Source organism: Plutella xylostella, chromosome 6 (assembly GCF_932276165.1).
Source record: "Plutella xylostella chromosome 6, ilPluXylo3.1, whole genome shotgun sequence".
NCBI lineage: Eukaryota > Metazoa > Arthropoda > Insecta > Lepidoptera > Plutellidae > Plutella > Plutella xylostella.
In genome coordinates this window covers 4,706,966-4,729,401 of record NC_063986.1, presented here as the reverse complement: position 1 = coordinate 4,729,401, position 22,436 = coordinate 4,706,966, and the positions used below count along the sequence as shown (strand labels likewise).

Below are 22,436 nucleotides of genomic sequence, written 5' to 3'. Positions count from 1 at the left end.
TGCGCATTTTACCATTTGTTTTCCTCTAAACCCCAAACCGTGATTTTTAAACAAGAAAACTTCGTAATTATACCCTTTATTATTCTCATATACAACGTGCGATGTAGGCGAACGTGAACGAAAACTATGTAATAAGCCTTTGTTTTTATTACTACTTTAGTAAATTACAATAACATACTCAACAATGTTAATTTTTTTTTGCAATGTTATGTTGTTAAATTGAGATCTATATTAACATGAAGTTACTTTCAACTTTTTTTTTGCATCTATGCGTCGAATCACAGCATGACGGCTGCTGCAGCTTCCTGCTGTCCTGTCCTCCAACCAATCCCACCAGTACTGCAGGTTGCGTCGAATACGAGCCATTCTCTTCGACTTGACAAGACAGGTGCTCCCGGAAGGATCATAGATCGCACGGAACCCGTACCGTATAGAGGCAACGGACTCCTTTGCAACAGCCCCCCAGAATCGGAAGTAGCCCATGCACTGCATGGCGAGCACAGCTGCAGCAATTTTTTCGTAATGAATCATTGGGATGTCATCCCCGAAGGAGGCTCTCAGCCTACCTCACGACCTGTGTGACATTAGAAAAATGCACTGTGCTAACGCCGTTTGCGAGCTTGATTTGCAGGACCGCGTTGTATGCCAAGTTCCACAGCAGAGGGGTCCAAGACCTACCGCTGTGGAACTCCGCAACTGAACTTCTTCAGTGAAAACAAACCCTCTCTTTTCGCATCCTTAATGTACTTGTTAGACACGTATGACCTCTGTCAATTTTCTGCAGATAAGAAGACAAGTGATGGTATACAAGAGCCGCCCTAAAGGTTCGCCCTCTAGGGGATAGAGTTGAACGCGGTTACTATTTTTAAGCAAACAGCCAGCGCAACAACTCGCCCGTGGTTCTTATCCTGCTCCGACAGTGAACGAACGCAAAGTATTGTACCCAGTATTCGAATCCGCATTTCGGATGCCAAACTGACTGTCCGAAAGGTCGAAACCGTACCACCACAGAGGTATGACTCGTTCGAAGAGCTTATCAGGCTCTTACAGCAATAAGATGTGTCGGTACACTGAAAGATAATCTACAGGCCTGCTTTATTTATTTAGGAGCACTAATGGCCTCCTTTCAGTCATTGAGTCACTGGCACTCAGGCTGCGGTTGAACAGGAAGAAAGACTGTCTAAACAAATCATTTTTAGGCTAGTTAAAAAAAACTTTAGGTGGGTAGTATGCCAACTAGAACTACAAATAAAACAGTATTTTTGTCTCCTCTAAAATTTGGTCACGACGAGTTACGATGATTACGATCTAAGGTGACGCTGACGATATTTTATACAAGGTATTGAAAAAAGGGTATAAAGCTTAGCCAAAAGTGGATTTAGGTGCCATTCTGATCCACTTTTCTTCTACAATTTTGAAAATTCACGTAACAAAACCTTTTACATAGAAACTTATTCGATCACGTGACTTTTTACTATAGAGACCGAATTTATTTTTCGAGAATTTCCAAAAATTGGAGAACAAAAGTTGTTCAGAATAACCCCTGAGTCAAACCCTTTCGGCACAGTATACCCTTTTTGCAACATCCTGTATAGGTAATATCAGGTTTATAAAAGACCTGGGCCTGTAGAGTTGGGGAGAGACTCGGCATGGGGAGTCATAATTTATAGATCTTTTAGGTTGCAGTGGCGAATGGGCACTGGTAGCCCTGCCCTTTTCTATAACTATAACTATAGGTAATTTTATGGCAATTTAAAAATGGTATAACATTTATCTATTTGAAAAAATCATTAAAAATATACATTACCTATCACCATAATTTAAAAAAAAAATTCAGCCCTTAATTTAAACTAATAACACCCCTCTATTTCCTTCAGGGGTTAAAAAACCTGTGTATTTAATATTTTCTTATGAGTTTTTTTTTTAAACTAGGATCTTACATAGTTGTACATAATATTATGCGGTATTTTATTCCACTTGTAACGCATAAAATTCATAGCTACAGTAAACATTTCATTTTTTTCATGGCGAGATACAGTCGCACTTAACCGCTTTTTCGCAAAGCTTGTTAAATAGATTTAAAAAATTATGTAAATTTTAGATCTTCAATTTTTAAAAATACTTACTTATTTTTAACAACCTGTAGTGTACAGACTACCACATCTTAAAATTTATATATTTTTAATTAACTACGGTTTTTGGTTTCAAATAAAACAAATTATGAACTTACTTTTCAACACCCTGTATATTGTGTAGCTTACCTACCATACACAACCGTTAAAATAAAATAAATTACCCCTCAGAATATAAACAGGCTCGCGCTTTGGCATACTGCATTGACCGTATAGTTCTTATTCGGAGAATCTAATAAGTGTCATTATGTGCAATGTTTACCTTTATCTATGCATCTGTAACTCTATAGTAAAAAATGTAAACAAATCGAAAAGGCGAAATGTTTTCTAAGAATTTTCGGCTTTTCTGCATCTAAAATGATTAGAAAATTAACTTTCCATAGCAAATGCATATGTATTATAATACTTGTAGTCATAATTTGTTGATTTAATCAGTTTTTGTGAAATATTTGATAAAAAATAAAATGGCGTGGGTATCGCTCCTAACAGGCCGCCACCAGGGCGACGACTGAAGAAATCTGAAATCTGTCACGGTGTCATCATTTTTAAACCGGAATTTATTAGTTTTTTGCAAAAAAAGTTGACTTCTGGTCCATTAAATCCAACTCTTTAAGGTAACTTTGTTAAGAATTTAATTACCTACACATACATATAAGATTCCATGAAAATGGGCCCTCTGATTTCGAGGGTTTTTTCATAATAAGTCAAAAAATGGCAAAAGACATGGTGTGTTTGCATTTTTTTTTAACATACTTGTGAGATTCCTGAACGCATCCTTAAACCATAGACCTTAAGTATTATATACTCTATGTTCTTCTCTTTTACAACGCGTTCATGTCAACATTGTGTGGAGCTTAATTAAAGCCTAATTAATTAATTTATGGTTTTATTTCCAAATATAACAATTGGCGACGAGATTCAGAACCTGCAGTTTAAAGTGTGATAATAATCAGTGCACAAAAATTAACAATAACAAGGTAAAACGCAAATAAAAGTGAAGCATCAAAAGTGACGGTGTGAAGTTGGTAACAATCGTAAAAGCGCCAACGAATACAAATAAAAAAAAAAAAAACTCAGACTCAGAACACGGACTAGGTTTGGAAAGTTGCAGTCTACATGAACGCAGCATCTGAGTTAATTAAAACAGGCAAGAGATCATACATCTATCTCTGTTCAAAGGCAGAATTACTCCAAATTTTAACGGATGAAGGCATAGATTGCAACAAAAATGCTAGTATCGACACACTTAGAAAGCAGTTAAGTGAACACTATAAAAATAAATCGAAAATAACAACAGAAAATAAGCAACACAGAATGTCGATGTTTGGCGAAATAAAGCCGTTTGACGGCGATAAATGGGAGGTGTTTGTACAACAGCTGGAATGTTTCATATTAGTTAATGATATCTCTGATGACAAGAAGGTGCCTTTGCTTATAACCAAACTAACACCAAAGGTATTTGAAACATTAAGTTGCTTATGTGCACCGAATAAACCCACAAAACTAAGTTATGAAGAATTGTGTACAAAATTAAAAGAAAAATATACAAAACCAGTCTCAACAGTATTGGAAAGGGCTGAGTTTAGACGAAGAAAACAACTACCACGTGAAAGTATAGAAGACTATGCATTGGAACTTAGAAAAATGGCAAATCGTTGTAATTTTAAAGATATTGATGACCAGTTAAAAGAAAAATTTATGGATGGAGTAACCTCAAAAGTAATTAAGTTCGAGCTAATGAAGGGCTCTGCAGATTTAACTTTAGAAGCCTGCATACAACTGGCTCGCACAGTGGAAGCCGCTCTTCTCCACACAGGTGATGCTCCTGAAACCACTGAGGTTTTTTTTACCCAAGAACAACGTAAACCCAATATGAGAATGAAAATAAAAAAAAATAACAATGCTAATACAGAAATGCATTGTTTCTGTTGTGGAAAAAACAATCACATTAAGTCACAATGTTCATTAGCCAAGAAATTCTGCTCAGAATGTGGTCAACAAGGGCACATATATAGGATGTGCCAAAGAAGAAAACGTGAGGCTCATGTCCTGGAGGCACAAACACCGGAGGAAGTAAAGGAGGAACCAGTAGAAAATATAAGAAACTTATACGATGAAACTTATGCTGTTCACAGTGTAAGTAGGATACCTCCTCATTTTATAACCTTGAATGTCAACGGTTATGACATGTCATTCCAGTTAGACACTGGATCTGACGTGACAGTTGTGTCAATGTCAGATAAAGTTAAATACCTTAATACATTCACATTGGAGGAGTCGAATATAATATTCAAAAATTTTGATCAAAGTATTACAAAACCATTAGGTATTTTAACAAAAGTACCAGTCACATTAAATCAAGTGAGGGAGTCATTGAATATTTTTGTGGTAAATAATAATTCTCCAAGAGTAATAGGCAGAGATTGGCTTAATGCCCTAAAACTTTGGCCCCCAAATGTACAAAATGGTTTGGATTTAGGAAATAACACTGTTCTAACTGTTTCAGATGCACGGAGAAATGTAAAAGAACAATTCGCAGAGGTGTTTAATCCAGGTTGGGGTAATTTTAAAGATGAAGTGATAACACTGAAACTAAAACCAGACACCCAACCAAAGTGTTTGCCCGTACGCCGAGTACCATATGCTCTAAGAGATAAGGTAAAGCATGAAATTAATAGGTTACTGGAAAATGGTAGAATCAGTCCGGTGGAACACTGTGAATGGGGAACACCGGTGGTGCCCATTTTAAAACCAGATGGTGCAGTAAGATTATGTGGAGACTATAAGCTAACTGTCAACACTGGATTAGAGATTGACCATTTTCCACTACCACATATTGATGATATTTTAAATACGTTAAAAGATGGGCAATACTACTGCGAATTGGACTTAAAAGAAGCTTATTTACAAGCTCCTCTAAGTGAGGAGAGTAAAAATTGTACAACTATTGTAACAGAGGCTGGTACTTATAGATATAATTTCTTACCTTATGGTGTCAGCTCGGGTCCTGGATCATTTCAAAGATTGATGTCTAAAAAATTAACAGATATTCCCAACACTATTGTATTTATTGATAATATATATATAAAAGGGAGCAGCTTACAGGACACATGGGACACCTTATGTAAAGTCCTAACAAAATTAAATGAATGTGAATTTAAACTGAAACCTGAAAAGTGTAAATTGTTTGTGACCAGTCTTGATGTATTTGGATTCAGGGTAGATAAACATGGTGTAAATATTATAAAATCAAACATTGAACCGCTGATAAATGCTAAAGCACCTACAAATTTAACTCTACTCAAATCCTTTTTGGGGAAATTAAATTATTACTCTCGATTTCTGAAAAATATGGCTACCATCATCACCCCATTGTATGAATGTACCAAAAAAGATAAGTTTATTTGGACACCAGAATGCGAGAGTGCATTTAAACTTATTAAGGAAAAACTAGCTTCTGCAAATAATTTAAAACATTATGATCCTCAGCTGCCTTTAATTCTAACTTGTGATGCTTCTGACACAGGGTTAGCTGCGGTGTTATCGAATAGAGACCATAATGGTATGGTTCAGCCTATTGCTTATGCAAGTAAAAAACTAAATGATGTAGAAAAGAAATATGCAACAATTGATAAAGAAGCAATGGCAGTCATTTTTGGAATAACTAAGTTCTATAACTTTATTTATGGACGGGAGTTTGAATTGGAAACAGATAATGCAGCTTTAGTGAGGATTTTTGGCCCAACAAAGAGCATTCCAAAAATGGCTGCTAAAAGGTTGCAACATTATGCAATATTTTTATCAGCATTTAACTATAAAGTGAGACATATCAAAACATCTTTGAACCCGGCAGATTTTTTATCTAGAACTGCTGTAGATGTAGAGGAAGAAAATATAAATGTAATACATTCTCTTTGTGCAAGTCAAGTACTAATTTAAGTAATATTTGTCATGTGAATGATTCAGAAATGGAATCCTTAAACTGGAAAATAATACAGAAGGAAACAAAAAAGGATCAAATATTATCTAAAATAATAAGATATATGGTTGACGGTTGGCCTGACAAAACCAATTTACCAAAAGAACTGTTACCATATTTTAACAGGCATATTGAGTTATCAGTTGATAGGGGTTGTGTATTTTGGGGCTATCGCTTGTTAATTCCATCAGTTCTGCGTAGTTCCGTATTAACTGAATTACACAGGAGCCATTTTGGAATCATTCGCATGAAGGAAATTGCTAGATCTTATTTTTGGTGGCCTAACTTGGATACTGAGATAGATGAAATATCAAAAAATTGTATTGTATGTTTGCAAAATAGTAAATCTCCTTCTAAAATACAGAAACCATGGCCTATACCCCCTTCTCCGTGGTATAGAATTCACGCTGACTTTTTAGGGCCATTTAATAACAAAATGTTTTTAGTGGTGGTTGACAGTTACTCAAAATGGCCAGAAGTTTTTGAAATGTCAAACATTACCTCAGGTCGTACCATTGAAGCATTTAAGCATATTTTTGCACGATATGGATTTCCGGTACACTTAGTTACAGATAACGGTAGATCCTTTACCAGCTCTGAATTTCAGGACTTTATAAAAATGGCTCAGATTAAGCACACATTTTCAGCTCCGTACCACCCAGCCACAAATGGTGCTGCTGAGAGATTTGTGGAAACATTCAAATCAGCTATAACTAAAATCAAAGAAGGTGGTAACAGCTTGGCTTATGCTATAAACCTGTTTCTTTCGGATTATAGGAGCACACCTCAGCGAACTACGGGTGTTTCACCAGCTCGCTTAATGCTGGGGAGAGAACTCCGGAACCGTTTCAGTTTACTGCGTCCACCACCACTAACTGAAGATATATACAATAAAGTTCAAAGTAGAGAGCAAGGAAATAGAGAAACTAAATTTGAGGTCGGCCAAAAAGTTATGGTCAAAGATTATAGAAGGGATAGTAAGCCATGGGTTCAGGGCCTCATTATTGAGGAATCGATTCCTAATGTAACATACATAGTAGATGTAGAAGGGATGAGATGGAAGAGACATGTCAATCAAATGGTTACTTGCTCTGATCTTTTAGACCTAGGTTAGCTATACTTAGTGCGGAAACCAAAACTGTCGGTTAGTTATTAAGTTAGTAGTTATAAGATAGATAGGCAAACATTATTTTTCATTATAAAAAACATGTTATAAAGTTATTTTAAGAGTTTATTGTTCTGTTTAAGTCGGGGAGAATGTGAGATTCCTGAACGCATCCTTAAACCATAGACCTTAAGTATTATATACTCTATGTTCTTCTCTTTTACAACGCGTTCATGTCAACATTGTGTGGAGCTTAATTAAAGCCTAATTAATTAATTTATGGTTTTATTTCCAAATATAACAATACTTATTATAATCCTGCACCAATTTATAAGCAACTAACATGTTCAGTATACCCTCTGCTACAAAATATATTTTTATCAATGTGATAGAAGCCACCGTTTTTCCAATCTAATCAAGTATATCAAGCCGACTTTAGCATTTTTGCTTTAGGGATCCCCTTAAGTGCACATGCTGCGCCCCACTTCGCTGTTGACGAACATGTGCACCTAACTGCACCTATCTTTAGGTTTTCGTGCTTTTGGTGGTTTGTTCGGTGATTTGTAATTCAGCACAGATCATGTCACATCATAATATATTTTAAAATTAACAGTTCGTATACTGTATAATATTATCATCATCATCATCATCATCATCATCATCATCTCAGCCAAAGGACGTCCACTGCTGAACATAGGCCTCCCCCAATGATTTCCACCTTGTCCGATCGGAGGCGGCCCGCATCCAGTGCTTCCCCGCGGCCGGTACGTGGTCTCCACTTGAGGACTCTTCTGCTCCACTGACCATCAGTCCTTCGAGCAATGTGTCCGGCCCACTGCCATTTCTGCCATTTGACTCGATAGGCCATGTCGGTTACTTTGGTTCTTCTATGGATCTCTTCATTTCTGATTCGATCACGTAGAGATACTCCGAGCATAGCCCTTTCCATAGCTCGCTGGGTGACTCCGAGCCTATTTAAGAGGCCTAAAGACCACGTCTCGGCACCGTAGGTCATCACTGGCAACATGTATAATATTATACTTTATGACAATATAGATGTTATACTAGGTAAGGCTAATTATATGTTGTGAACGATATTAATGTGAAATTAAACATTTCGTTTTTATAAGTTGCAATACGAACCTCATAATACTACTTAAAGAATTCCATACTACATTCTTTATTATTTTATACATACTGTCGTTCTTTCTTTCGTTTCAATATCTATCCAAATATTATAATCTGTCTAAGTTTGCGTTTCCCTCACAGTTTTTTTTTATTGCAGTGGATTGATTCTTTCATATCCATAGCACAGTTCTTTCATTGCCGTGGACTTTCATTGCCGTGGATGTTTTTTTCATTGCCGTGGACGCTTATTTCATTTCCGTGAACGCATGTGTCATCGCCGTGGCACGAAATTTTTGATCATCTCTGTATCTCGTTAAGTTTTTAACTTATCTGATAGCCATTAAGTAAGAACACTAACATTAACAAAAACTTTAATAAAAGCGCTTTTTCAATATAAAAAACGTAAAGATAAAAAAGTCCACGGAAATGAAGATTTTTTAGGACTTGTTGAAATCCACCCAACGAAGTGAACACAGAACTCAACTGAAAAAAAATATGGATTCACATAACAAGAACGGATATGTAGATTGTAGATGGAGATATAAACTTATGTACAAGTGGGTAGGTATACATGATTTATTATTCAACACGTTCAAGTTAGGATGGATGTGTCGACTTGGCAAAGCTTTTATTTCTGTGTCTGAATTCGCGGATGATGAAAGACCCTCAAATGGATACTTGCCAAGTGCCAACAATTCTTTACAAGCACCGATCAATATAATACGGTTCTTTTCAACAGGATTGATAGCTTGACGCTACGAATGGAAAATGTTTATATAGCAATAAAACATTGCTCTTGGATCTCGATACGATATTAATAAAAAAAACTGTAAGCTAAATTATTATGCCATTATAAATTAGTAGATGTTCCCGCGATCTTCGCTTCGCCTTATATAAGAAGTTTTCCCGTGAGAATACCGCGATAAAAAGTAGCCTATGTGTTAATCCATGGTTTCAGCTAACTTCATACCTAATTTCGTTAAAATCGGTTTAGCCGTTTTAACGTGAAGAAGTAACAAATAAACACATCCATACACACAAACTTTCGCATTTATAATAGAAGTAGGATAATCTAAGTAGGTAGCTCAAATTGAAACGACAAAACAACAAAATTAAAAGCATCATTAGATCTCTGTCAGTATTGGCCTAGATCTGTCAATATATTCGGGAATTATCTGTCGTTTGGCGTGTACTTTGTTTAGATCCGTGAAATACTGTTTAAGTAAACTGTTCATTCATTTTAAGTTGCCCCTTGGATCTCTATAACAGCCCTCCATTGTAGCATCTATAACATTGGTATAAGGACATTCTATTTAACTTATGTGATTTTGTTGAGGACCAGTTGTAGTTGAATACTTAGGTAGAGCGTGTCTGTTATTCTGAACCCCTGGAACGGGTCCGAACGAAAAATCTTTATAAATAGAAAAGAAAATGGTTTGTACGTGGGCGAGAAATCGCTTTTTGTGCAGTTTATTTTGGAAAAGGAAATCAGTGAGCAGCTCTAAAGTTGGATTTAATTTCGTAACTTAAAATAATATTAACTTGATCTTTAACTTTTTTCCTACGTTTTACTCGGTTTTTATAACGGTTGTCTGCTATAAATAAGCGATAAGACCGCCGCCATTTGAGCATTTCTGTTATTTAAGTTTTAAGTATTTAGAGGCGTCCGTAGTCAAGCTATAGCTTCAGTGATCGTAATTGAATGATCTACGTGCCCATATTACAATACGAGACGACAGCTAGCACAATATTAACTGCTAACAAAAAGCGAAGCCCAACACCCCAACAGTCGCTCAATACGAGAAATAGGCACGTCTGCTTACAAAAGGCATACACATGTCGAATCCAATAACAGGCCGTTCAAGATTGTGAGCGATGCTCGGTGGTTTCTCCGACACGATCCGACCAGGCACCAGCTGCGGATTCCCGCCCAGGGTACATATACAGGGTGTTAATATGATATAAAGGGTGTTTTGGTTTATTAAGAAGTTATGGTGATCTGGGTGAAAACGCTGTGAAAAAGTTTGAAAACGCTGTGAATTTAGGCATTTATCTCATGATTATAAAAAATTAATTAGAAAATAATTTGAAACTTGCATTAATTATTATTTAATTTACATAAAGTACCTACGTCAGTATTACAATAAAGTTATACGGGCTTCGCCTGATAAATACCTAATAAACTAATGTTTCACTATATTCTTATCTATCCATAAACAAGATTGTGTGATGATATCTCGACCTATATTTGCATTATACAAGCATCCTGTATATAAGCAGCCTATTCAAGAACTTAACGGTCCAGGGCCCAAGACGATTTACTTCGGCATAAATTAATTAATGGTTATCAAGTCATCACGGATTTGTAGATGAATGGTTGTGTAAATGAGAGTATGATTAAATTGTAAATAGTTAAATAGTGTAACTACTATATTCCCATTAATTATGTTAATGTTAAGTTGTATAAAACTATAAACCAAAGAAGATTATAGTTTAACATTTAATTACTACGAGAGTATCCTATCATCATCACTACCCATGGCGTCCGCACTGCTGGGGCACGGGTATCCTTGCAATGAAGTTTCCTTCATGGGCTTTAGGCCTAGAATATCCTATCATTAATTAATCAATGTATTTTTTGTAGAAAAGCAGCAGATTGACTGCCCAGGGTGCGCCGGACGTACCTACCTATTTACCTTTTATTTTAAAGTACAGTTATTGTACACTTAACCATAAAAAAACTGAGTAAATTCCAAATACTCTACACCGGCACGGTGCGTAGTTGAAATCCCGATCAAAAGTAAATCAGCAGAAGGGGACTCAAATGATCAAAAAACAAAGCACTCAACCCTCTTTGAGCAAGCGATCCCTCTCTAATTTGACGATGTAACGAAATCTAGCGCCGGTCCCGCCCCGGCATTGACTTTTTTCTTTTTAAAATCATTAACGGTAAAAGGGTGCGCTCCATTCAGCCTGTTCCATAGATTTCCTAGAGCGGGCGGAGGCTTGCTTGAGGCTCATTACGCCTTCGTGCATTATTCATGTGCTTGCGCCTTGGCCCGCTCTGTCTTGTCTTTGCCCGACTTGTTTTCATCGGAACTTGCGGCCAAAGGTATTTGAAAGGTGTATTCGTTTCGACAGCGAAATCAGTCAGCTAAAGCGGCTAGGTGATTCTATAAAATTGTCGTAGGCTAATCGTTGAATCTCAGTGTCGAAACATGACAATAATAAATATATTGGCACTGTTATGATGTGATTTAGCGTTGGGCCTACGATGAATTTCACAAAGGTTCACCTAGCTGCTCTGAAAGGGACATTGTTTTGCTTTCGTAACTTTAGTCCCTAAAGCTGCAGGGTATTTTGTTACATAACAAGTGGATTCGTCATTTACTTAAAAAGAAATGTTTTGGTACGGGAAAAAAATATCGTGTTCTCAAAAGAAAACCCGTGCATGATATTAGAATGTTTTCGTTGTTTATGGTGCCGTAGGGCCATAAACAGACAATACATTATGGTCATATTACCGTGTCCAAGTCATAAATGCCGGGTTTATTATGTTTACGGGAAAAAAGAATTGCTATTTGCCTAATAAACATGGTCATGTATCTGGGGAGTTATTACCCATATACTTATCTTATACATATTCGTTTTATTATGTAGTTCACTAGTGCTAAAAAATCATCACTAATGTAAATTTTCTACCTTTTGAACGAACATAAATTGTAACTAAAGAAAATATAACAACTATCGTATTTAAACGTATCGTTTTTATTTAATTATTTTTATTCAGCTTTAGTTAATTCAAACGATGTTTTATGAAACCACCTGACCCTATGAAATCTAATTTCATTTCATTATTTTTATTATAATTCACTCTGATCAAATAACATAGGTGTGATTTATTGTACCAAATAAATACATAGTAGCATAAAATATAATCTGGTGCCAACGTTTTATACATTTCATACAGTTTCCGTACACAAATGAATTATCAAGAATTCTCATAAAAATCCCACATTTCTCGTTTCATCTTAGTTGAGCATTTTGTTTCTTTGTAAGCAGAAAGGGATTTGACGGAGTGGAAACATTAATTACTCATATTTCGTAGAAGGCTCGTTACGGAACGGGAATGAGGCCCTAATGTATGTTTGATGGGAGTATTGTTCATTAATTTTGTAAAAAGAAAAGTGGAATTCTTTTCAGACGTCATTAAGTAAATGTCTTTCAGTTGTAACTGCTCCTCGGAGGGATAATGTGAAGGAAATTAACAAAAAATCGTGACCCATAATCTTCTTTCTGAATTTGAAGTCGAAGGAAATTTCCACAGTGGGAAAGATAAACACTAGTCATTATTATTAACCATAGTTTTGTCGTTGATTCCATAGCTATAAAAAAAAAATATATCGTTTATAAATTCTAAAATAAATTCCATATCACTTTATAATTCTTTATATTTGATAACTTTCAAATGATTTTTAGGTACCTACAGGGTAGTGCAATTGATATTTAAAAATCATAATAAATCATAATCCTTAAGATAGTTAATATGAAAAATTTATCTGAAATATGCTGCTACTTATGACAAAGGCAATAAGTCTTTCATCTAAGAATGCAAATTTAGTGGAACTTCTCTTTTCCTCTCATCATTTCGAATAAACCCTGTCATGTCGGGAAGGAATGGCGGACATTGTCTGATAATTCTCTTTCCGTTGGAATTCCTTTTTATATTTTGTACTTTGAGCTCATATTGTAGCTGACTGGCTGGCCGTGAAAAAAACACCGTTTCTATATTTTAAATGCGAGATAAAATAATAAATCCTAAAACGTGTTTCATAAAAATTTGTTGCCTGACTTTCATAACTAAATACAAGTTACCTTTGAAATGATTTAAAAACAAATTGGAAATATAAACTTAGCAATTGAACTAATACTTTCAGTCGAAGTATAAGCCGCCTATTGAATACCACTCTGAGAGAGGCAAAGGGTTTTAAAGAAATAACTTTTTTACTGCAAAAGCACTTCTAAAAGTCCCGCTCTGAAAGGTAGCCATTGTGCCAAAGTCGAGGAGTTCCAGTTAAATAGATGGGAGACCAAAATCGACGTTCTTGAGTGACGTCGAGTAGTAAATTTTATTATTGGAGTGATTAATTGGTTTTCGCTGTCGCCACCGAGATGACAAACAGAATAATTCCTGAACTTGTTTTTGTCGGGGTTTGTAAAGTTTCATCTGTTTGTTTGCCTTGGTTTGCAATGATCAGTTTTCTTAGAAGTTTGCTTTGATTGATTGATTTGATTTTCAAAATTCTTTATTTCATAAATTATTACAATAGCCATAAGACTAACTTATAAGTAGGCAACTAAAGGCTAAGACACTAAATTATGGAGCATTTTATACAGGCTGCATACACCTTTTTAAAATATTACAGTAGGAAAAATTATATCTATTTAAATCTTTGAAATTATATCTTAATATACTTGAGTTTATTAGATGTACATCTGTTAAGGCAATATACATTTTTGGCAGAATTAAACTTTTAACTAGGAACTACGAGTAAAATACCTACGGGTACAATATAAGTACTTAACTAATACTTACAACTTACAATATAGGTACTTAACTAATACTTACAAAAAACTGTAATAATAGGCAAGCCTATATGAGTTACACAAACTATATGTACATATAATTTGTGTAACTCATACAGGCTTGTATTGTTAAAAAATTACTACAAGTATTAGTTAACTAGTGAGGGAGGGTAATTTGACAAGAATGTTAGTTCTGTCCGGGCGGTTACGCGCCTTGGCTGTCGGAATATGACCCGTATGGCACGGACCGGTATGACTTACTACGTCACTCGCCCAGCACTAAGTGATGGGGTAAGCGATAACGTCGATATTTGTCGATGTACGACAAGTTTTCTAGGCGGGACTGTCCAATAGTTGAAACTAGTGTGTTTGGGTTATTCGGATTTTTTTCGAGATAGAATTTACGCGTTGCTTTTAGTATAAAGTCATATAAGCGGGGAAAATTTATTTTATCATGAAGGTTCGTTAAGTTAGTTCGGAATGGGGTATTAAATACGATTTTAAGTGACTTGTTTTGAATAACTTGCAGTTTACTATAATTTGTTTTACAAGTACTACTCCAGACAGGCGCGGCATATGTAATGCAAGGTCTGATGAGGCCAGTATAGAATCTTAATTTGGTCTGGGGGCTGAGGTTACATCGGCGATTAAAAATGGGGTTTAGGGCATTAAGGGCTTTGATGCCCTTAGAGCGAATTTGTGTAACGTGATAAGTCCAGTTGAGCTTTTTGTCAAGGTGGACTCCTAGGTATTTTACGGATGGTTTCCAAGGAATAGAAATACCATTTATTTGCAGTCGCTTGTTGGGGATTTTGCGTTTTCGTGTAAAAAGGACGGCTTCAGTTTTGCTTTCATTTAATTTGAGTTTCCAGGAGGTGAAATATTTTAGCAGTAAATTGATAGAAAGTTGGAGGCGATCTATTACTAGATCGGGGTCTCTAGATGACGTGAAACAAGCTGTGTCATCAGCAAAGCAGGCTAGTTTGGTCCTTGTTTGTATAGGGATATCATTTAAGAAGAGTAGGAAAAGGTAGCGTCCTAGTATGGAGCCTTGGGGTACACCGGCTGGTGGAATACGTATAGAAGAGGTATAATCATCAACCTGGACAAAAAACTGCCGATTGTCGAGATAGGATTGGACAAGTTTCACAAGGCCAAGGGGGACCTGATTGATCACAAGTTTGTGCAACAGACCGTCGTGCCAGACTGTGTCGAACGCTTTTTCTATGTCTAGCAGGAACATGCCTGTCGACTGCCCAAGGTTAAGATGGTGAGCCACGTGCTCAGCCACTCTCGCAAGTTGCTGGGTAGTAGAGTGCGATTTTCGGAAACCGAATTGCTCATTTCTTAACAAGTGATGTGTGGTGGCTATTAGCCTCTTATAGATTACCGATTCAAAGAGCTTGCTCAGAGATGACAAGAGGCTGATTGGTCGATAACTGGTTCCAAGGCAGGCGTCTTTCCCTGACTTTAAGATAGCAATTACTTTAGCTAGTTTCCAGGCTTGGGGAAAGTAGGAAATTCGAAGACAGGCATTTAGGATTTTTGTCAATAGTATAACAGCTTTTTGTGGCAAGTTTTTTAGTAAGGCGTTGTGGATACCATCATAACCTGGTGCTTTTCTAAGTTTTAGCTTTCTTATAATTGACCAAATTTCTCTCGGGCGGGTAGGTTTGTATATCCTGTATGGCTGAAAGCAGTTGATTGTTTCTAGGGATGCTGCAACCGTGTTTTCATTATCGCTTTGCCAATTTAGCGTGAGACTCATATTTTCATGGAACGCGTCAGCCAATATCTCGCACTGGTCCTTTGTGCTTTTTGTTTTGGTACCATCAGGTTTAGCAAGGGGGGGAATTATAATGGGTTTGCTGCGAATAGATTTAGCTAAGCGCCATAAATCTGACGATGGGTTGTCAACTTTAGAAAGTTTTTTGTTCCAGATTTTATCTTGCAATTCCCTGATCCCTCTCCTTATATTGTGATTAAGGCTGTTAAATGTTGTCCGTAAAGAAGACCGAACGTCTTGATTATCTTCTTTTAGCATTAGTCTACGTACGCGATTTTTTATTTTGATAGTTTGTTTTATTTCGCGGGGAAGTGTTTTGTTGTGGTTATTGAGCTTACCAGTGGGGACAAATTTACTCCTGGCCTCTAGTAGGAGCTCCATAAACGAATTTAGGGCATTATCGATCTCACTTATCGATGAGAAGAAATTAGAACTGAGGGTAATGTTGTCGTTGACGTGAGAGCGGAACCCAGTCCAGTCTGCATCGCAGTAACGGAAGTATTCGAGGCTTTTCCGAGTGAAGTTTCCTACAACAGAGAAGGCTACAGGCAAGTGATTCGATGATAAGGCAGGCAAAGTACGAATGTCGCAGATGTCATGTACGTTTTGGGAGAGAACAAGATCTGGGGTAGTGGGTTGATAATTAGAATTGTAGTGGACTAGTGTGGGGTTTGGTGTATAATGAATGATGTAGTCATTTTCAAGCATGTGGTCAAGTAATATGTTACCTCTTGAGTTGGTATCAGGACACTTCCAGTGGGCATGTTTTGCGTTGAAGTCACCCATGATCAACACATTTCGGCCAATATTGAGAAGAGCTGATAGATCACTAGGGTCAAGGGGAAGATTAGGTGACTGGTAAATCGACAAGATAGTGAGCTTTTTACCCGATAGCGTCATTTCTATGCCTATTGCCTCCATATGGCGAGTATGGGGTACTGCAACACGGCTATGTTCAATATCAGTTTTTATAAGGATAGCAACGCCTTGGCCGTGTCCATTGAGGTGTTTGTCGGCTCTGTGACAGATGTACCCGGGAGTTTCTAGGGTTATATTAGAGGTTAGCCTGGTTTCGCATAAGGCAATGATATCAGTGCATAGTTCAGATGTAGCTAGGTCTAAGAGTTCATGTAATTTAGTGCGTACGCCGTCAGCGTTCCATGATAGGATTTTGATTTCTTTGGATTCAGACACTGTGACCGAGATGACTCAGAATCAGTATGACTTTATCAAGCATGGATTTGCACTCTAAGAATTCTGATTTGATTGACCTTAGGACATTCAAGATTTGAAGCATCTCCATCACAGTTGGATCTGGTACTTGATTTATGAATTTTGGGTGGTGCTGCTGTGGGGGCTGGAAATCATTGATTGAGGATTTTGACCCAGCCAGCCCAATTGAGTTAGACGCTACTTGCGCCCATGTGAATTGGTTGGTGCTTGGGATACGAGGGCCCAGGGGTTTTTTTGTGTTTTGTGACTGAACCTTGTTACCTCGTAGGTTTTGGGTCCGGTTTAGGTACGCCTGGCGAGCAGGGCACAAGCGGTAGTTAGCTGCATGTTGATCTTTGCAGTTGCAACATTCTGGGAGTTCGTCGCGGTCTTTCTTGGAGCAGTCCTTTGACAGGTGGTTTCCGGTACACTTAATGCATCGTGGGGTCAGGTTGCAGTTCCTTGACGTATGACCAAAGTTTTGACATCTGTAGCATTGTGTTCCATGTTGATGTTTTGGTTTGAACTTCTCGATTTCAACTACGCAGCTGCAGATGAAGCGTGTTTTTTTGAATTTCGAGATATCAGTTTCGGTGGGGAATTGAACGAGAAACAGCGCGTTGGATGACTGGACAGATGATGCTGGGGTTCTTAATTTGGTGACTTTGCATCCAGGGAAGCCAAGGGATGCGAGTTCTTCTGGGAGGTCTTCTTCAACATTTGATGGAAGGCCACGAATAACGGCTTTAAAGGTTTTTTCATCCTTACGCGTAAATGTGTGAAAATCAGCTTTGTTCAACAGACCCTCTTTAATAGCCTGGTGACTAGTTGCAGAATAAGGATAAATAGCGACCTTGTTATTGGCTCGATACTTCAAATGAAAATTCTTTGCATAGCTTGAGACCAATTCTTGGATGGATCTATGGGTCCAGTCAGGTTTTATGCTTAACACAATCGGGGGAATGCGGGAATTTTTCGGTTTTGTACTCACAGTTGTTCGAGAGTTCCCATCCAGTATTTGGTCAGGCTGCAGGGTGTCGAAGCGGTTTGAGGTTGAAGCCGATGTCTTAATCTTTGGTGCCGCAGTAGCCAAGGCGGTGCGCTTCGGACTTTGCCATTTTTCGGGATCGCCATCGGCTGGTCTCTTACTAGAGAGAGAGCCAGTTGACGAGGTCCTGATCAGGTAGTTTTCCATGATGCTAGTCGCGGTGGCGATTATTATCGATAGTTGGTCGGTGATGAACGTTTCCCATCACTAGTTCTTCTTTTATGAGAGCGAAATATATTATGCGATAAGAAATGCGAGTGTTTGCTTCAAGCGTAAGCGAACGAATGTTATGATCTCTGAATGGTCATAGGTTTCTCCCAGGCAAGCTTGATTGTTCTCAATAAAGAAGCTCAACATTTATCAATATAATTTTAATGATTGCTTTCATCATACACATCATAGGGCGCTGTAACATCCCTCTCCTATAACTGCGTCCGATTTAAATTTTCTCATCTATATCAGTTTTGATTACTCATAGTTATTTAAACACTTTATTGTATGTATACACAAATTACACAGTTTATAAAGTAGCAGTTACAAAAATAAAAACAATACAAGTAGGTATATATATACAAAGGCGGACTTATCGCCTAAACGTGAAAAAGTTTTTTTTTTAATGCTTACTTATTCATTTTCACACCAGACCATCCAAACAAACTGGTACAATATAAATATACTTTTAAAGGAAGATTAAAAAAAATATGTAATAATAATAATACAAATATTCCAATTAATAAAATATTTAATTAGCATAAAGTAGGTATATCATTAAAACCCCAAGTTCCATCGTAATCCCAAGAGTCATTTGTACAACGTTTCTGAAGTAAATCATTAACAAGAAACGTCCATCACTCAAAGCGGAAAAAGCAACTTCAGACGAAAATAAATAATAAAACCAGCTTATAAGCAGAATAGAAATACTGAAATTTGTCAGGAAAGTACACTTTTTGATATTTTCTAATACAGAAGGCACGGGGCGCATTTAATACGTGACAAAAAAGTTCTCTGTAGCGCTCACTCTTGAGTGTGCGGGATGTGAGTGAGCGAGATGCATAACTTATGTCACGTCTAAAATGCGCCTCGTGCTACTGAACAAGTTAATTAAGCATCCTTAGGTGGAATTTCAATTTCATTTTTTTAAAGGCTTAAATACAATTTTAAATACGTTTAGCGTTTGGTAAAAGTCACCCATAGATATGTAACCTAACCCTTTCACAACAACAAACGCTGGCTGAAATTTGTCCGGTGTCGTCCTTTAGCAATCGGATAGATACGGCTGCGGGCAAACATGAGCGCGTAATGCCGACAACTGGTGAAACTTCAGGGACCTTTGTTTACAAGTCGTTTTACAGTACTCGGCTTTGTCCTCGGCCTTTGAAAAATGATAATTGCCGAAGTTTTGTTGCTGTAAAATTTTACGAGGGCTCCTGAGTAGTCCTGAGGGGCCATCTCGCCATGAAGTCGAGCCTGAAGTTTCGGGATCGCTAATTGGGAAAATTAAATACTTATGGCTAAAAATATCTTGTTGCGCTTGCTATCAAGGCAATGAGAATGAGCGATGTATTTATTAGGTAGACGTGATAGACATTTTGTAGAATAGAATAGAATAGAATCGCGGTATGCTATACTTATGATAAATAATGTTGCAAAAGAGTGTTAGGAGCAATAAGTTTCATGTGTGTGTGTTTGCTTATATAGCTACTTAAAGTGGCTTTCTACGTAAGTATTGTATTGTTATAGTGAGTATCATGGCTTCAAGATTTTCAAGAAGGAGAAAACTCCTATGGTAAGTATTATCACACAAATGTATTTTTCCATAAATTTTATTTATATGGACAGATAGCTGGCGATGAAAAACTGTTGTGTCTGCCCTCTGCTGCCCTACTGGAGGTCATAGGGCACCAAAAAGAAAAAGAAGAAGTATTTAATAAAGTTGGCATGGGCATTCAAGTCAAAAGAAACAAAACCAGCAAAACAATAGCGGAATCTTCCAGATTTTTTCTTTTTTCTTTTAGATTAATTTGATGAACCCATACTACGACTATAATATAGTACCTACGTCTCTATAGCCCGGGTGTTAAGGGCTGTTTTCGCTAACTGGCGCAGTGTTTACTGCTTCAGTGGAGCAGGCTGTTGACATCCTTTCACTTTTACCCGCGCGGCCTACACTTTCGTTTAAATATAGGCTTTGAGAGCGCGACCAACTTTTATAAGTTTCATATGTTTCTTTAATACCCCATTTACATTCAGCCCCTGCCGCTGCCCCTCGCGCTGCCGGCAATAATTCCCTAAATATTGCTGCAGCAGGATCGAGAGGAGTGTGTGTTTACATACTGCCCTACCACTCACTTCGCTTTCAAGTGTCGGCAATGGCAGACGTCGAAATAATTACATCGGCCGCGGTCTCATTTTATATAGGGAGAAAAAATGTATAGGCAGAAAAATGAAACGACCACTAAGGAGCGACACAACATTATCTGATGCATTAAAATCGGTTCAGTCGTTGCAATTACCTAAACAATCACTATCCGTAGTAGAAACAAAAGACACATGCGTTACTCGAATGTACCCATAGTACGTAAGAAATTAGCTCTTGATAAAAAATGTTAAAACCCCGAAATTTATTAGACAATCAACTTAAGTACAAGTGAACCTCCTCCAGGCGCTCGGCGAGTACTGAGCGTCGGAGCTGAATGTAAACACGCACTGCCGCTCGCGCTGCCGGTCCTTTGACTTCCGCACAAAAAACCGCCATTTAGGGGAGTGCCGGGCAGCGCGAGTGGCAATGGCAGCGGCATGAGAAGTATCGCGTTTACACACTGCCCTGCCCACTTCCCTGCCGCCTTCCCTGCCCACTTCCCTGCTCCCTTCGGCTGAATGTAAACGAGGTATAAAACTTGGACTTGTAATTATTGGAGTGTCGTTTGTTTGTAACGTATTGGCTGTGGCGTAAGTTATTTTATGAGGGGTGTTGAGTGCTATACGGTGCTATATTAGTCACGTGGCACTTTGTGGAACAGACCTTCAGTCTGAGCTTTGACTACATTAATTTCCTTTTGTTATCGTGTCAGTGACAAACGTGATAAACCCTAGTCCATATATAGATATGGACTAGGGTTTATTTATTTATTTACAGAAATAGACACACCAACAGCACATTGGATAAAAAGTTTTTCAGACACAGTATATGTTGCTTATCCTATCCATGCACCAATTATAGGTGTGCAACAGCATTCAAAGTGTTATCTTATAAAATACATTAATTTAAATACTAACATGCAATCATGCATACAATGCTTAAATCTAAACTAAATTAGGTATAATATTGTACAATGAAATTTATATTGATTTGATTACTTACAGAAAATAATTACAAAATAATACAAAAATTCATTACAATTATTTATCACTGTGATACTCAGTCAGATTAGCTGTGTCAGTCTAAGCCCCTGTTCCACAATGTCTGGTTAGTCGCTACCTGTCGGATAAAATACATGCTGTCACTGTCTAAAAAATAATAACAGAAAGTGACAGCATGTATTTTATCCGTCAGGTAGCCACTAACCAGACATTGTGGAACAGACCCTAAGACTACCCATTGGCTTGTGCATTTTAATTTGTCACAAATCTTCTAACCTAACTTATTGTAAATAAGAGCTGAGTAGAGGAACAATTATTTTTGGAGACTTTTTTTGCACTTACACACAATCTTATTCGTATATTAATCTAAGGTCACATATTATTGTATTGGGTTAATTGGTTGCGTTCAGCTATTGGCTGCTAATCGACTGCTCCGGTCGTTACTGGGTCGAGAGGTTCTTGTTACTGAGACAATAGGTTGTGTAGTCGCCGGCCAAATAGTTCACGGCACAAATAGTTCTAATTAGTCCTGAGGTGAAGGTGCAACGTATCCACTTATCACGAAGTCAAAATGAAGTAACATTTACGTCAAAAATAGAAAAATTCAATACAATTTGAATCTAAAAATTGTTGTCAAAACAAGTTCGCGATAGGGGCCCTGGTTTAGGTAACCAAAATTTTAACAGGAGATTTTTATAGGAGATGGATATTACAGCGCCCTACCTGATAGGTATGATGAAAGTAACCATTAAAATGATATACCTAAGTATTGGATGGTTAAATTCGTTGATATGACGATGATGCTTGCCTGGGAGAGACCTATGTCCATTCAGAGAGCATAACATTGCCCTCTCTCAAAGATCTCTATTACACCTGTCCCCTGCTTTCCTCATCTTACTAGTCGACTACTCACCATGTTTTTTTAAAGCATTGTGTGTTATATAAAATCATTATAAGTTGGTATTCCATTAGCCGCATATCTGCAGAGGAACACTTAAGCCGGCTTTGATAGTCGATAACTTGGCAGCGGCACACACTGCTCCAATAGCGTGATTGATAATAATAGCTCTGACTTTATGATAGCATCTTGCTATCATAGA

At 37.4% G+C, this 22,436-nt stretch overlaps 2 protein-coding genes across 2 annotated transcripts in view; one reads left to right on the top strand and one right to left on the bottom strand.

The window, feature by feature from the left end:
• LOC105382070 (C3 and PZP-like alpha-2-macroglobulin domain-containing protein 8) overlaps positions 1-22,436 on the bottom strand; it is a 191,438-nt gene that overhangs the window by 106,785 nt on the left and 62,217 nt on the right. The gene's annotated exons all lie outside the window — the stretch shown is intronic.
• Positions 2,892-4,680, top strand: LOC119692525. Its single transcript, XM_048621699.1, has 2 exons — positions 2,892-4,268; positions 4,639-4,680. The coding sequence occupies exons 1-2, from the start codon at positions 3,249-3,251 to the stop codon at positions 4,654-4,656; spliced, it is 1,038 nt and encodes a 345-aa protein (XP_048477656.1). The 5' UTR covers positions 2,892-3,248; the 3' UTR covers positions 4,657-4,680.

Coding starts and splice junctions, on each gene's coding strand:
- LOC119692525 (XM_048621699.1), top strand. CDS start 3,249: ATGAACGCAGCATCTGAGTTAATTAAAACAGGCAAGAGATCATACATC.